General features: G+C 38.1%; 1 protein-coding gene across 6 annotated transcripts in view; it reads left to right on the top strand.

Annotated features, from left to right (window-relative positions):
* USP15 (ubiquitin specific peptidase 15) overlaps nt 1-14,731 on the top strand; it is a 65,763-nt gene that overhangs the window by 29,943 nt on the left and 21,089 nt on the right. For 3 of the 6 annotated variants that reach the window (XR_011723900.1, XM_071733502.1, XM_071733505.1), the window contains one exon: nt 10,571-10,654. The exons of 1 other annotated variant lie outside the window; for it this stretch is intronic. Coding sequence is in view for 4 of the 5 variants with exons in the window: in XM_071733502.1 (XP_071589603.1) it covers nt 10,571-10,654 (84 nt within the window). In the remaining variant the exon portion in view is untranslated. Of the gene's footprint in view, nt 1-5,198; nt 5,230-10,570; nt 10,655-14,079; nt 14,185-14,731 lie in introns of those variants that run through there. 2 more of the 6 variants (XM_071733506.1, XM_071733507.1) reach the window with 2 other exon arrangements.

Genomic DNA, 14,731 nt, shown 5'->3' with positions numbered 1-14,731 from the left:
TATCAACAAGCAGTAATGGGGACAGGTTTTTTCATTCTTTTAAAGCTTTATGAAAAGTCTAATAAAACTTTAAAGGGACAGAAATATTAGACACTTGCTTTTGAGTCTTCTTTATGAGATGCATCAGTAGTATTAGTTTGTCACCACAAATAGTGTATCTCCAGATATCTTCCTGTGGTCCTGTCTGTCACACACTGGTCTCACACCCATTCCTGCTGAGACTGTAACTCTTTGTGGTGGCTGCATTAGAAAAGCACAAATATTAAACATTAATTCTGAGGCCAGAGTATAAAGTGCCATATTTAGAAAGGCCAAAATACAGAATATTAGGAAGTATGAAAAGCTTTTAATGCTTGAAAAGGGCAGGATTGTTTCAAAAAATCAGATAAGCTTTTCACAGAATCACAAAAGAGTTGAAGTTGGAAGGCATCTCTGGAGACTCTCTGGTCCATCCCATCTGTTCAACCAGGGTCAACCAGAGCACATTGCTTGAAACTGCTTCCAGTCAGATTCTGACAGTCTCCAAGGATGGAAGCTCCTCAGCCTCCCTGGAAAACCAATTCCAGTGTTTAATAATCCTCACTGTAAAAAATTAATTTCTTATACTTTAATGGAATTGCAAGTGTTTTAGTTTGTGACCATTGCCTCCTCTCCTTTCAGTGGGCACCACTGAGAAGGGTCTTGCTCTGCTTTCTTCATTCCTTCCCACTAGTATTTTGTGTATATTGATAAGGTCACTCTAGAGCCTTCTCTTCTCCAGGCTGAGCAGTCCCAGCTCTCTCAGCCTCTCCACAAAGGTCAGATGCTGCAATCCGTTGATCATCTTCGTGGCATCTCACTGGGCTTGCTCTATTTTGTCCCTGTCTCTTGTACTGGGGAGCCCAAAAGTGAAGCCAGCACTCCAAGGGTGTTTCACAGGTGCTGAGTAGAGAGGAAGGGTCACCTCTCTTGACCTGCTGGCAATGCTTTTGCCAGTACAGCCCAAGAGGTTGTTGGCCCAAGGTCACATTGCTGGCTCATGTTCAGCTTTTTGTCCACCAGGACCCAAGGTGCTTCTCTACCAAGCTTCTTTCTATTTGGTCACCTGCAGCCCCCCAGCCCCACTGTGTCCTGGTCCCTGGGGTTATTCTTCATCAGGTGCAGGCCTTTGCATTTCCTTTGATTGAACTTCATGAGGTTCCTGGCTTTCCAATTCTCCAGCCTGTCAAGGTCCATCTGAATGACAGCATATTGTGTTTTGTGACAGATGAAAATGAGAGTTAGTAAGATGTTTTGCAGAATTTCCCTGCCTCTTTCTTGTTAGCAGAAGCATAGCAGCAGTCTTTGTATTGATTGCTTCTTTTGGCAATTTTTTTCTTTGTTGCTACTATAGGTGATGAGCTTTATGGCAGTTTTTTATGAGAAATGTTATGGTAAGGTTGTGAGCATCTTTTGCTACTGCAAGAGAAGAAAATATTTGAAAGTGACCAAATGGGGACTTCAGCTTAAGATAGGAAGGAACACTTTAAAAAAATGATAGTTTTGTTTCTCTTAAAAGTATAATGAATTAGTATGTATAAGTGAAAAGATCAATTATCAAAATAATTGTACCTTCTTCTGAAGAAACTAGAAAATCATTTCAAGTTTGAGATCTTTATTATATAGGACTGGAGACCCTGAAATTAAGACTGAAACTTAATTTCAACTTTAGGTCCAAATTTGCCAGTTTTGGATTTATTTTGTGTGTACTGTTCTTCGAACTTACGAATTTAGTATATTTTGGTGATAATTGCAACATCTGCTGTTAAAAACCCCTCTAAAATTTAATATCTGCTAGTGTTTCATATTCTAATGCTGCTTTAAAAGTTTTTGGGGCTTTTTTGTCTAAAAGGATCTGAATGGTATACATTCTTAAAATGTGCTCAGGGTCAGTAGGCTTAGGAATAGCTGCATTTTTGGCACTCTGAGGGGTTCTGTTTACATCAACAGTTTATACTGGCTACTGGAATGTTTGTTGCTCAGGAAGTTTGGCTTCTGTAAAACATTTTCTAGGGAGCTCATGGTAACTTCTCCTGGAATGTCTTTACTGTCATCTCTTCCAAAAATAGATATTACTCAGCATTAATGGGCAGTTCTGCAGAAAATTTTCGTTACTTTGTTATATAAGTTTTCTCTGAATATGTGTCTCCTTGTTGTCATATATGTCACAAATAAAATGCAAACATGGAGATCCCAGCTGTGTTGGTAGTTTAGTTGTTGCTGATCCCAGTTCTTGGATGGAAACTTTTGATCTGCATGCAGACAGATTTTTTTGACTTATTTGTATCCTTCTGTGGGAGATCATTCCTCAGGCAGAAAAACAATGAACCAACCTATTTCAATGGTTTATATCACCAAGAGGATATTTTAAACTAAGTTATAAAAAAATCTAAGGTTTAGTTCAAGTAACTTCATCACAGCTGTACTACAAAATAAATTACTGGTATTCAGGAAAACCATACAATTAAAATCTTTCATGCAATTTGTGATTATAAAACTTGAGATAAGAAGAAGGATAGAGCCTGAGTTTTGAAGCTCCGTGAATTACCAAATGAGTAGCCAGTGTAAGGTTTCTGTTAGTTATTTGTGAAGTTGTTTCCTGTTTATGTGCAAATATGCAAGCAAGTAAAACATACAGAGAGGCTATTCACTAGATACTTATTTCCTTCTAATTTTGGAAATGAATTGTTTGCTGTTTTCTTAGAAAATAAAATACTATTACGTCTACTGTTCCATCTCTATTTTTCCAAAACACTTCTTATATGGTAAAAAACTAGGACTTTTTAATTAAATCTGTCAATACATATCTGTATGGATAGTAAAAAGCATCAGACTTCATTCTGATCCATTTTTTTAGACTTCAGTGTGGAATAAATCATCCTAATCAAATAGCTGACTACTTTGCATAACTGACAGTTGGTCATCTATTAATGTTAACAATTTATCCATGAAAAAAAGGAATACATTGATTTTATTTTTTTGACCATACAAAAACTTGAGACTACACAGAGTTTTCTTAAAATATTTATCCCATAGTAAGTTTCTTCTTTCTTCTTTTTTTTTTTTTTCCCCTTGCTTATTTCAAAACAGTTTGCCTTTTTATCACAGAAAACAGTAAAGGATCTTATTTCTTTTTCTTTCTGTGCTGGATCCCATAATGTTTATAAGAGGAAAAAAAAGAGTTAAATATGCTTAGCTATCCTTTTTTAAATACTCTAGTGCATGTGTATCTAAGCGCTTTTTTAGGTAAAAATATCCATGAGGCTTCAAAAGAAAAATTGTGTTTGTGTACTGAAATTATCATCTTTAACCAAGAGATTTAAGATCTGGTATTTTTCCCTGAAGCAGTTGAAATGCAGAGAAGTGTACCTTTCTGATTTTTCTGTGAAAAGGTAATTGTGGAGAATAGAGCTAACAATGGATTTACTGTAACGTCTTCAGTTTGTAAGAGCTGTGAGAGTTTGTCTACCAGTTAAGGGATAGCTTATGCCATTTGGTGATTGTAACATAACAACTGACTGTAACATAACAACTTGTTACACTGTGGTAACCAAGTGTCTGAGCCTCTGTGGGTAAACATCAAACACTGGTAATGTACAAGAGATGTTTTCAAGTTACTTTAACAAACATGTTCATTAATATCAGTTAATGCAGGGCTCAGAAATTCTTAACAAATAGATGTCCTGAACATTACCTGCTTTTTTTTTTTTTGCACAACTCACAAAGTGGATTCTCTGAATCAGCTGGGGTTTTTAAGGAGAGAATAATCCAAACTGAAGTAGGTTAAACATACTAAAGCTTGCCTGAAAACGATAAGTTGTATCTTAGCCTGATTATAACCACATCTTCACAAAATCAGAGGATGGAAGGACCTTTTCAAATGATTTCCAGTCCTTCTGCTTCAGGGGTGGCTGGAGCAGTTTGCCCAGGTTGTCATTGAGCAGTCCATGTCCAGGCACATTGGGAATATCTCCAAAGACAGAGACTGCACAGCCACTTTTGTTCAACTGTTCCAGTTTTCAACTACACTCACTGCAGAAAAAGTCATTTTATCAATTTTGTGTGTGTGTGTTTGTGAACATCATCTTATGTTCAGATAGAATTTCATGTATTTCAGTTTAGATCCATGGCCTCCTCTCCTTTCAGTGGGCACCACAGAGAAAGGTCGTGCTCTGCTTTCTTCATTCCTTCCCACTGGTATTTTGTATGTATTGATAAGATCACTCTAGAGCCTTCTCTTCTGCAGGCTGAACAGTCCCATCTTTCTCTGACCTCTTAACAAAGGTCAGATGTTGCAATCCCTTGATCACCTTTGTGGCATCTCACTGGTCTTACTCCATTGTGTTTCTGTCCTTCTTGTACTGAGGAGCCCAAAAGTGAAGCCATCACTCCATGGGTGTTTCACATTTGCTAAGTGGAATGGAAGGGTCACCTCACTCAGCCTCCTGGCAATACTCAATGTGTCCCAGGAGGCTGTTGGCTGCCTTGGCCAGCAGGTCACATTGCTGGCTCATGTTCAGCTTTTTTGTCCACCAGGACCTTTTTTGTCCACCAGCTAGCTTTTCTAGCTGCTTTCTAGTTTGTGGCCTGATCTCCCTGCTCCACTGTGTCCTGGTCCCTGGGGTTATTCTTCCACAGGTGCAGGCCTTTGCATTTCCTTTGATTGAACTTCATGAGGTTCCTGGCTTTCCAATTCTCCAGCCTGACAAGGTCCATTTGAATGCTAATACACCCACCTGGTGTATCAGTCCCTCCTCCCAGTTCTGTGTCATCTCTGGTCTTGCTGAGTGTGCACTCTGTCCCAGTGTTCTGGTCATTAATAAAGATGATAGAGAACACTGGACCTAGTATTGACCCTTGACATATATCACTAGTGACTGACTTCCAACTGGATTTTGTGACACTGGTCAGAATTATCTGAGGCCAGCCATTCAGCTGGTTTTCACTGCCTTTCACTGTACACTTCTGTAACTCAGGCTTGTCTATCAGGCTTTCTCCTGTAGGACACAGTGTCAAAAGGTTTACTGATGTTGAGATAAACAACATCCATTGCTCCCCTCATTATCTGCCCAGCTAGTAATCTCATTGTAGAAGGCTATCAGGCTGATTAAGCAACATTTCCATTTCATAGCTCTGTGCTAACTTGTCCTTGTCATCTTCTTGTCCTTTATGTCTGGAAGTGGTTTCCAAGATTAGTTGCTCCATCACCTTCTGTGGAATTGAGATGAGGCAGACTAGCCTGTAGTTTCCAGATCTTCTCGCCCTCTTGGAAATGTGAGTGCTATTTGCTCTCTTCCAGGTGTCAGAAACCTCTATTAATAGTCCAGGCATTTAAAAAATGAGCAAGAATACTATCACAGTAGCATCAACCAGTTCCCTTGGCATTTGGTGCATCCCATCAGGCCCCATGGTCTTGCATATCTCCCTAACTTGATTTTCTTCTACTAAGGGAAACTCAGCTTTGCTCTAGACTTTGGTTCCAGGGCTTGGGATTCCTGAAAACTCATCTTACTGTAAAGACTGATACAAAGGAGGCATTAAGTACCTTAGCCTTCTCCATGTCCTTTGTCACCACGGCCTCTGCCCCATTTAGCAGGGGCCCACCTTTTCCCTAGCCTTCCCTAGTTTTCCTGTTTGTACTTGTATTTTGGCAGATTAACACCAGGTAGGCTTTGGCTTTCCTGACCTCGTTCCTCCATTATTATACAGTATCTCTTATGTTCCCCCTGGGTTATCTGCCCCTCCTTTCACTCAGTCACTTTCTTACCAAGTCTCAGTTGGGTCAGGAGTTCCTTATTCATCCACGCAGGATCCTGGTGCCTTTGCTCAATTTTCTGCTCGCCGTGGTGAACCTTTCCTGAGCTTAAAGGAGTTGGTCTTTGAATATCAAGCAGCTCTTTTGGGCCCCTCTTTTCTCCTGGGGTGTATCCCATAGGACTCTTCCAAACAGATCCCTGCAAAGACTGTAGTCTGCTCCCCAGAATTCCAGGCATGTGTTACTGCTTTCTGCCCTGCTCTTTCCTGGGATCCTGAATTTTGCAATCTCACAATTATTGTGACCTTCACATCTTAAACTATTTCTTTCTGATAAAGAAGTATCTGGTCCTGCCAAGCATCTCTCTCTGCTGCTTCTTGGCTCCCCAGTCACCTGTGTCAGGAAGTTGTCATCAGTGCATTCCAGAACCTTCCTTGTTTGCTTGTGGCCGCTATGTTGTCTTGCCAACAGGTATCACAGTGGTCAAAGACCCCATAAGGAATAGGGCCTCTGAATGTTAGTTAGATTTCCAGCTGTCCAAAGAAGCCTTGTCTGCTTTTATTTTTTCTAGCCTGATGCAGGCAATCTATATCAGATGCCCATGGAATATGGGAGAAAAAAAAAAGTTGTTCTGGTTGCAGGTGTTCTTGCTGATGTCTGTATTTGTCTCAACTGTGGATGATTCTGGGAGTTAAAAGTTTAGAGCAATATAACCATGGGGTTAATGAAGTGTGTATGGAAGTCAATATCTGATATGAGTTATTGTCTGTTTTGTTATAGGACTACAGTAAAGTTTCTTTATCTGTCTTTTGCTGGACCATTAAGATGCTTAACTATAATAATTTTATCAGGTTTGTTTGATAGATCATAAAAGGTTATTTTTCAAAGTTATCTGTTTTTCCAGCTATGTGCATGTGAGAAAAAAAAAGGCCAAAAAAAGGCCTACTGGGTTTTTTACAACTGGAGTTTAAAATTAGTTATTTTTGTCAAGCAAGTAACTGTGTTCTTTGGACATCTTTCTGTGGTGTTTTAACACCACAGTAGCATTAATACATACTGAATTTAGTATACCTCTCAAGGGATATATATTTTGTCTTGCATTTGAAGCATAATTGTTTTTTTCTGTACAGTTGATCATTCATTTTGTCTTGGGATATTCCTAAATGGTTACAGAGACCTTATTGCTCTGTACAGGTACCTGACAGGAGGTTGTAGCGAGGTGGCAAACAGTCTTCTCTGAGATTACAAGTGGTGTAGGGCAAGAAGAAATGTCCTTAAGTTGTGCCAGGGGAGGTTAGGTTGGATATTAGTAAAAGGTCTACAATGAAATAGTTGTCAGGCACTGGAATAGGTTGCCCAGGGCAGTGGACGAGTCGGCATCCTTGGATGTCTTTATAGATGTGGTGCATAGGGACATAGTTTAGTGGTGGACTTGGCAGTGTGCTAGCTTAATAGTTGGACTAAATGATTTTAAAGGTCTTTTCCAACCAAAACAATTCTATCATAATGTGGTGTAGGACCCATTTAATGCCTTCCCCTTGGGCCCAGTCCTGAACCACTGTATCCATACATTGTGACCCGTGGTCACTCAGTGCTCTCAGCAGTGGGCAGAGCACTGAACCACCCATGCAGCACTCGCAGTTATGTCCCCAGCAGCAGTACAAACAGCTGTGGCTGTAGTCAGTCCCAACAGCATCCCTGTTCCTACCAAAATGCATGTCTGAGAAGTGTGGGTTACTTTAGATTGCAGTAGTGCAGGAACAAGGTGCAGGCCTTTTGGCTTGCAGCTCCTAAACTTCTACACACTGCCACTGGGCAAATGGCACTGCCTGCCTGCTGATATATCAAATCCAAATGTATTTCCTTTTCCATCTTGCTGAGCAAATCCATTCCATATCAACAGGGGATTCCAGCTCACATGACCAGTTTTAAATTAGTCTGAGCCACAGCACATCTGGCTCCTGGCAGGAGTTGTGCCATGACCCGACTGACTGACTGACTGACTGAGGCAGCCTCCCTGCCCCTCCACCACTCCCACCAGTGTATGGACACAGTCAGTCAGTGGGTTGCCCATGCAGCACTGCCTGGGGGTACCCACAGCATTAGAGCATTTCACCTGAAGTCATTCCTTCTGGAACTGGGGGTTCAATCCGGACATTCAGCCTCCTAGGAAAGGCCGATCAGCGTGAGGCTTGGGCCTGCCTTCTCGAACCTTCTGGATCTCATCTGTGCCCCAGCCTGGCTCTGCCCACCCTGCCCCTTGCCTGTGGCTGACTGCACTGTGTAGCATCTCTGCCTGAGGCATCACATGCATGGGAGGATTCTCGGGGGTTTGGCCATTATGTTCTGTAGCCCTCTGAATCCTTTCTCTGAGAGCCTGGATGTATACATAGAACCTGGTAGCCCTCTACTGAGCACCCTGAGTTGGTGGGGATCCACTGGTGTGGCAATCAGCACCCAGTGCTGCCCTCTTTCTTACATGGCCAGGATACATGAAGCCTTTCCACAGCCCTTTTACCCAGGTAGTAAAGGGCTCCCCCCACTTTGTGAGGTCCAAACCTCCAGACCAGTAAGCCACTTGGGATATGAGCAACTGGTCACCTGCCAGCCCATTGCTCAGAAACACTCTGGGATCCCAGAACACTGCTGCCTCATCATCACTCAGCAGTATCCAACCCCCCTCCCCATTAAAGAGATTCTCCACAAATACTTGGTCTCAGTCTCACCCAGCTTGTGCAGAAACATAGCTTGAGTTCACTGAGCTTGGGTCCCAATCAGGGGGTGGCACAGATGGAGTTTCAGGGGGTCTCACCATTTCCTTAGAACTGTTTTCATCAGAATCTTCTCACGTGTTCCCATCCTAACCCTCAGGGGTTTGCACCTGCGATTAACTTTCAGATTTGGGCAATGCTGGGGGACTTTTATGCTTGTGCCAGCATGATCTCAGTTAGCACATACATCTGCTCCTTTTCCCTTTTCAGTTCTCTCTCCTCACAGTCTGGTGTTGGTTTTAATGTTCCAGAATGGCCCCGCACCTGAATTACATAGTCACCCAGATTGAAACACATAGCTTCTTTATCTCTGCCAAAAGTTTGCATCTGCCACAATATAAATGCTATCCAAGAGTAAAACCTACTGATAGTCCTCTAAGGAACAAATTAACTTCTTTTAGGTTTTTTGTGGAAACTGGACCTTTCTTTATGTAGCTTGTTCTGGTTTCTTTTTGGGTTTTAGGCAACAATTATACATTGGGTTTTTAACTTTAAATATGTATTGCATTTTAATTTAGTTTAAATTAAATAAAAGCTTCACTGGAATGGGTTGCCCTGGGAAGTTGCAGATGCCCCATCCCTGGAAATACTCAAGGCCAGGTCAGATGGGACCTGGAGCAGCCTGATCTAGTGGGAGGTGCCGTGCCCACTACAGGGTGTTGGAACAAGATGATATTGAAGGTCTTTTCCAGCCCAAACCATTCTATGATTGTGATTCAAAATTGTTTTGAAAAGTTCAGTTTTGATTCAGAATTAATCAGATCAAATAGATTCTTCTAAATTATACCCAAATGTGTGTAACTTAATTTTTGTCTTGAATTTGGGTAGGGTTAAACTGACTTTGATTTTATATCTTGTTGACACAGTCTGTGTATTTGACTTCTTTGAAGATCTTCAAAGATAAGGATTTAGATTGATAAAGAAAATCTGCAGGAAAGCTTTAAGAGTGATGCTCAAAATATTTAAAAATTTAAGTAACATTTTATTCACATGGTGATGTATCTTTTCCTTTGGAAAAGGTCTATTAATTAAAAAATGAAAATAAATGGGAAAATATACTTGGGAAAACTCACTGTGTAAAAATGTTTAATCTCCTTTCAGAGTTGAGTTCTTGAAAGGTGCTTAAAAATCCTGAGCATGCAGAATTTCTTCTCTTAATATTGTATATGATATGTATTTCAAAGTTTTCCAATGACAGCTGGAGGTTTTTGCAAGTTAGTTGAAGTTCCACAGAGCCCACAAAAACATGGTGCCTAAATGCCTTTGAGTATTCAGAACCTTTTCTGTGGCTATCTGTAAGATGTGATCAGAAAAAGGAAAATACTCTACAATATATTTGATCATTGTATTTGTTACATCAGAGGGTCTTTGTGATTAAAGTTATTAGTATTCTTATACTTAAAAATATATCCTGAACTGCAGGGTTGAGTGATAATTCTGTTACTTTTGGGGAAAAAAAAAAAAAAAAAAAAAAAAAAAAAGGTTAAAAGGATTTTAAAGATTAATTACTACTTTGTGTAATATCTTGGATTTTTTAAAATAGTGTTAATATAACAGTTTAATTAAATATTTTCATGCTGCTATTAAACTAACCTTGTAGTATGTATCTGAGTAATTTTGTATATCATCTCAACATCCATTTATGGTTAAATGAAAAATTCATAAAATGTCCCATGTTAGAAACTACATTGTAGAATTTAGAACATCAAAATATCTGCAGTCCTAAAATCTGAAAAATTTGTAGCACAGTGGCCTGCAATTTATTTTTTTGTATGTGTGTCTGTTTGCTTTTTGTTTGCAATAGCTCTGTTTCTTCAAAATTATATGAAAAGTACCATGAAGCATTTCAAGTTTTCAAAGATGATTCTGAGGACTGCATGACCTGGGTATTTTTAATACTTTGCCCACTTCTAAATGAATATTTATTTTCCATGTTCGTTGATATACGTTGTTCATTCGTTAGCTCTTTCATGGTTTTTAATATCTCAGCATTTTTATCTAATTTTTCATTTTCATATTTTTAAAGGTCCCCAGGTGCATCAAATTTTTCAACTTTACCAAAGATCTCTCCATCTCTATCAAATAATTATAACAACATGAACAACAGAAAGTAAGCAATATATCTTAAAACATTATTTAATTTTATTGCCCTGGTGTGGCATAAGCAAATTTTGACACTTGAAACTCCTAGCTTAAGGATTTTTATTTGTTTTTCAGTATTTGGATTGTGAATTGTTACTGGGTACTGTTTCATAGTGTAGGTATTGTAAAGCATGATAACAGCAACTGAAACACAGTTAAAGATGTCTGGTAATTCCCAGTCCTCAGCAGAACAGGCACTAAAAAGATTATTGAGCATTGTAAGAAAATACATCACTTCATTTAGAGTTTACCATGCTAAAAATTTGTTGTTGTTATTATCCTGCTTGAATTAAGATGGACAACAAAAAGACATATAAAATACCTACATTTATGGTGTTCAGGTTTTCTCCTATTTAGTGATGCTAGGGCATTCTAGCAGCATATGTGGTACCACACATTGATCTGAGACCACTGTAGCTGAATTGTTTTAGCTATAATGGTGTTCATAGGCATTATAGACATTGATTAATTATCAGTAACTTGTGCTAGAAAATTTTAGATCAGTCTGATAGGTGTACTTGAATATTACAATGAGCAGAGGCTTAGTAAAAGAGGCTTCTCACTTCCAAGGGTTTTCTCCTTTATATTCCTAACCAGAAATTTAAGAAGGAATGGGATAAAACTTCAAAAGAAGCCCTTTCATATTCCAGTGGCCAACTTTGTTTGTAGTCTCTTCTTGTTGTACACAACTGTAAAAAAGTTGGTGAATATAGAAAAACATGGAATTATTTCACTTTAACAGATAATGGAGCATCTTTCAAATGCTTGAAACAAGAGACCACTCATCATTAATGCAAGCTGGGGGAAACTGAAGAGGCTTATTCTTACAATTCATTCAAATTTAAAATATTTTTCCCAACATGTGCTTTGTGATCAAACATGAAGATGTTAAATATTAAAAAGGTGACATAAATATTAAACCTTATACAATATCTTCCAGTTAAATACTGCATTTATCAGAAGTATATTTTCCTAAGGGGTGAAGTGTCGCTTGTGCTTCTACCAATTGTGAGTAGCCCCAGCTCTCACTGTTAAACAGTTGAAACCCATGTATTTAACTGCAGTCTATTGTACTCTGTGTGTGAATGTATAGTAAATAAAAAGTATATTGTAACGATGATTGTGTGAAAAAGACTTGACCAGATCTGAGCCTCCTTCAGCTGAGAACTAATCTTCCCCTATTGCTTATGCAAAAGACAGTAGTAACACTAAAACCAAAGCTTATCAGTTACCTTTTCTTAGGGTGCCACTGTTCTAAATCTAGCCAGCAAGACTTTTTTTTTTTTTTATTCTTTTTTGGTATTTTTTTCCTTTTTTTAGTGTTAGCTTCTCCCTAGTGATGCTGAAGTTATTTTTAGGAAGCACTTAATGACATCTGTTGCTAGCTCTTGCATCTTTTAAAGATAGCTTCTTCACTTACTTTAGCTGATTTTATTTTTATTTCTTGGTTTATTTTGGAGCCAAAATAAGACTTAAGATAAAATTGGGGGGGGGAGGTTATTTTAATTTAAGGATTTTCAACAGAAATACATGTCTAAAAGGAAGTAATATAAAAATCAGATTTGATAAAGAATTGGTCCTTTGAACTGCTTTAACTGTAAGTTAAACATTTGTTAGATGTTAGGTACGTGTTCTCATTAGTGTTATGAAATAGAAAGCATTTTTCTATTGTAGCTCAAAACACTGCATCTGAATGTTATGCAAGGCAGACATTCAGTGCAGAAGTATATGATTTTCCTTACAATGCAGTAATCCAGTTATAGTGAGTTTAAATATTTTAAAAATCACAAATTTAAAATTACAAAATATAATACAGGAGAATTTTTAGCAGGACTTCTGTCAGAATATATGTTCAGTATGAACTGGTTTAGTGATAGAGAAGTCATATGCATTAATAAGTTATGTACTTTAATGCCACAGTATATACTTTAGGAATTTTTTGGCTTCAGAAAGTAAATGGAAAGCTGTACTTTATTTATTATTCTTCCTATATTCTTCTCTCAGATACCTGTCTCAGAAAGCACTTCTTTTCCATTAATTAATGCTATCTTCTTTTCATTAGTTTCCTAACTACTTAATGTTACCTTGCCTGAAATTATTTTCATGTTTCTGCCTTGTTGTTTCTTATATTGCACAATATCTTTAGTATAATAGTAAAATTCTACATTTGTAGCACCTGCATATGGACATGAGACTCTGTGACTCTCAAATAAATACCAACACTTGTTTTTAAGATCATTTTAGCTGACAGCTGATTTTTAAGGCAGAAAAAGCAAACAACAGGTGCCTGTAGTCATAAATGCTACTCATTGCAAGCCTGGTTTTGCAATTACTTAAGCTATAGAGTACAAGTTATGTTAAAACTTTTTTCTGTATATGGTACACATTTCTGTTATACATATCTTAATCTAGGATGTATTCTGTGTAATAGTAAGTCTCAAATTAGTAAATACCTAATTGTATGTTAAGCTAGTCATACATTAGATAATAAAAATAGCTTGTGCAAATTTTATCAGATCCAAAGCTTGCATTTCTCTGAATATGAGTTTGCATTTAATGGAGTGGAGGAGTCTAAATAATTGCTTATTGATGTTCTTTGCCTTTACAGGTGATCATATTGAAAGAATAACATAGGAGGTTTAGCATAATATGAGTTAGTGGATTCAGAAGAGCAGGCAGAGACACTCATCATTTTGGTCTTATTGAAATGTCTGCTTATTGCTGTTATAAAGCAATACATTTCATGTCACATGGTATTTTTTAAATTATGTGGGTAGAGGATTAAAAACAGTTGAGCAGGGATTCTGGTTTGGATATTAAGTGAAAAGTTGTTTTGTTTTCTTTATTTGCAGCCATTGTTTCAGGTTACTAAAATGACTTTCTTCATCATTCAGTAGTGTCAGCTTGTCAGAAGACAGACAGCTGACAGCTTCTTTTGCAGGCTTGGTACATTTCAATATATTTATTTCAAGAAACAGAGACCTTGATTGCATCACCTGTAGAAGCAATTTCTTCATGTTGTACCTGACACATAGGCAGATATATACAAGGGAGATTTTTTTTTTTTTATTTAAATAGATTATAATGGTATCTTTTGCTCTCCAGACAATGATCATGAACAGTAACAAAGACAATAGTCTTTGTGTAGTGACATGGGCCTCTCCTGCTACTTTAGGCATCTCTAAAAATCGATGGAAACCTATTATGGGTTTCTTAAAGTGGCTGGTCACAAAAACACATTGACAGTCCATTAAAGTGGTTGAAATATTACAGAGCTCAGTAAGTGTTCCAAACAAAATATTCTGGGTTCATTTTTCAACTCAAAATTCGTTTTGCAGCATTTTTGGGGGGATACAGTACTCCACTGTTAAATTGTGTCCTTTTCAATGCTAGTGGTGCTTTTCCAAACCTCTCTGTTCCAAATCCACGCTTCCCAGAAGTCCTACTACAGAATGAGTGCTCTGGGTTCATTATCATCTGAAAGCTCCTTCAAGATTTAAAGGCAGGATACAGACAGTACATGTAAGTCATTTCAAATATGGCACATGCAACTCAAAATTTTAGATTGAAAGTTAGTAAATCTCATTCAGAAACCTCCCTTTACCATTTTCTCTACTTGAGGAACTCTGTCTAGCTGTTCAATGGTCTGGTTTCATTTTTTCTAGTCTTGCCTTATTTTTTGAGCAGCAATTTCTTCTAAGACCCAGAAGTGTTTTCTTCCTGTATTTTCCGTACTTGACTGTCCCATTCTAATACTATTCTTCTGCTTTTCCATGCATTGTTCCATCATTAAAGGCAACTTTTTTGCAGGAAAAGCAGATGGAGACTGGGGACATGTTATCACAAGTTACTTTTTCTAGGGCATTTCTGTTTGAAGCTCATGTAGACTTGCCTTGGACCTTTGCTCACCATTGTTATCCATTTACTGCTGACTGTTAATAATACTATGGTGTTTTGTCCAGTCTCAAAAGCATAGTAATTTAAAGAAAAATAATTCATCAAGAAAAAATTAAGTTTGCAGACTGGCAAACATACGAAGAGACAT

This window comes from Heliangelus exortis, chromosome 1 (genome assembly GCF_036169615.1).
Source record: "Heliangelus exortis chromosome 1, bHelExo1.hap1, whole genome shotgun sequence".
NCBI classification, from domain to species: domain Eukaryota; kingdom Metazoa; phylum Chordata; class Aves; order Apodiformes; family Trochilidae; genus Heliangelus; species Heliangelus exortis.
This window is presented reverse-complemented; position numbering and strand designations above follow the sequence as displayed.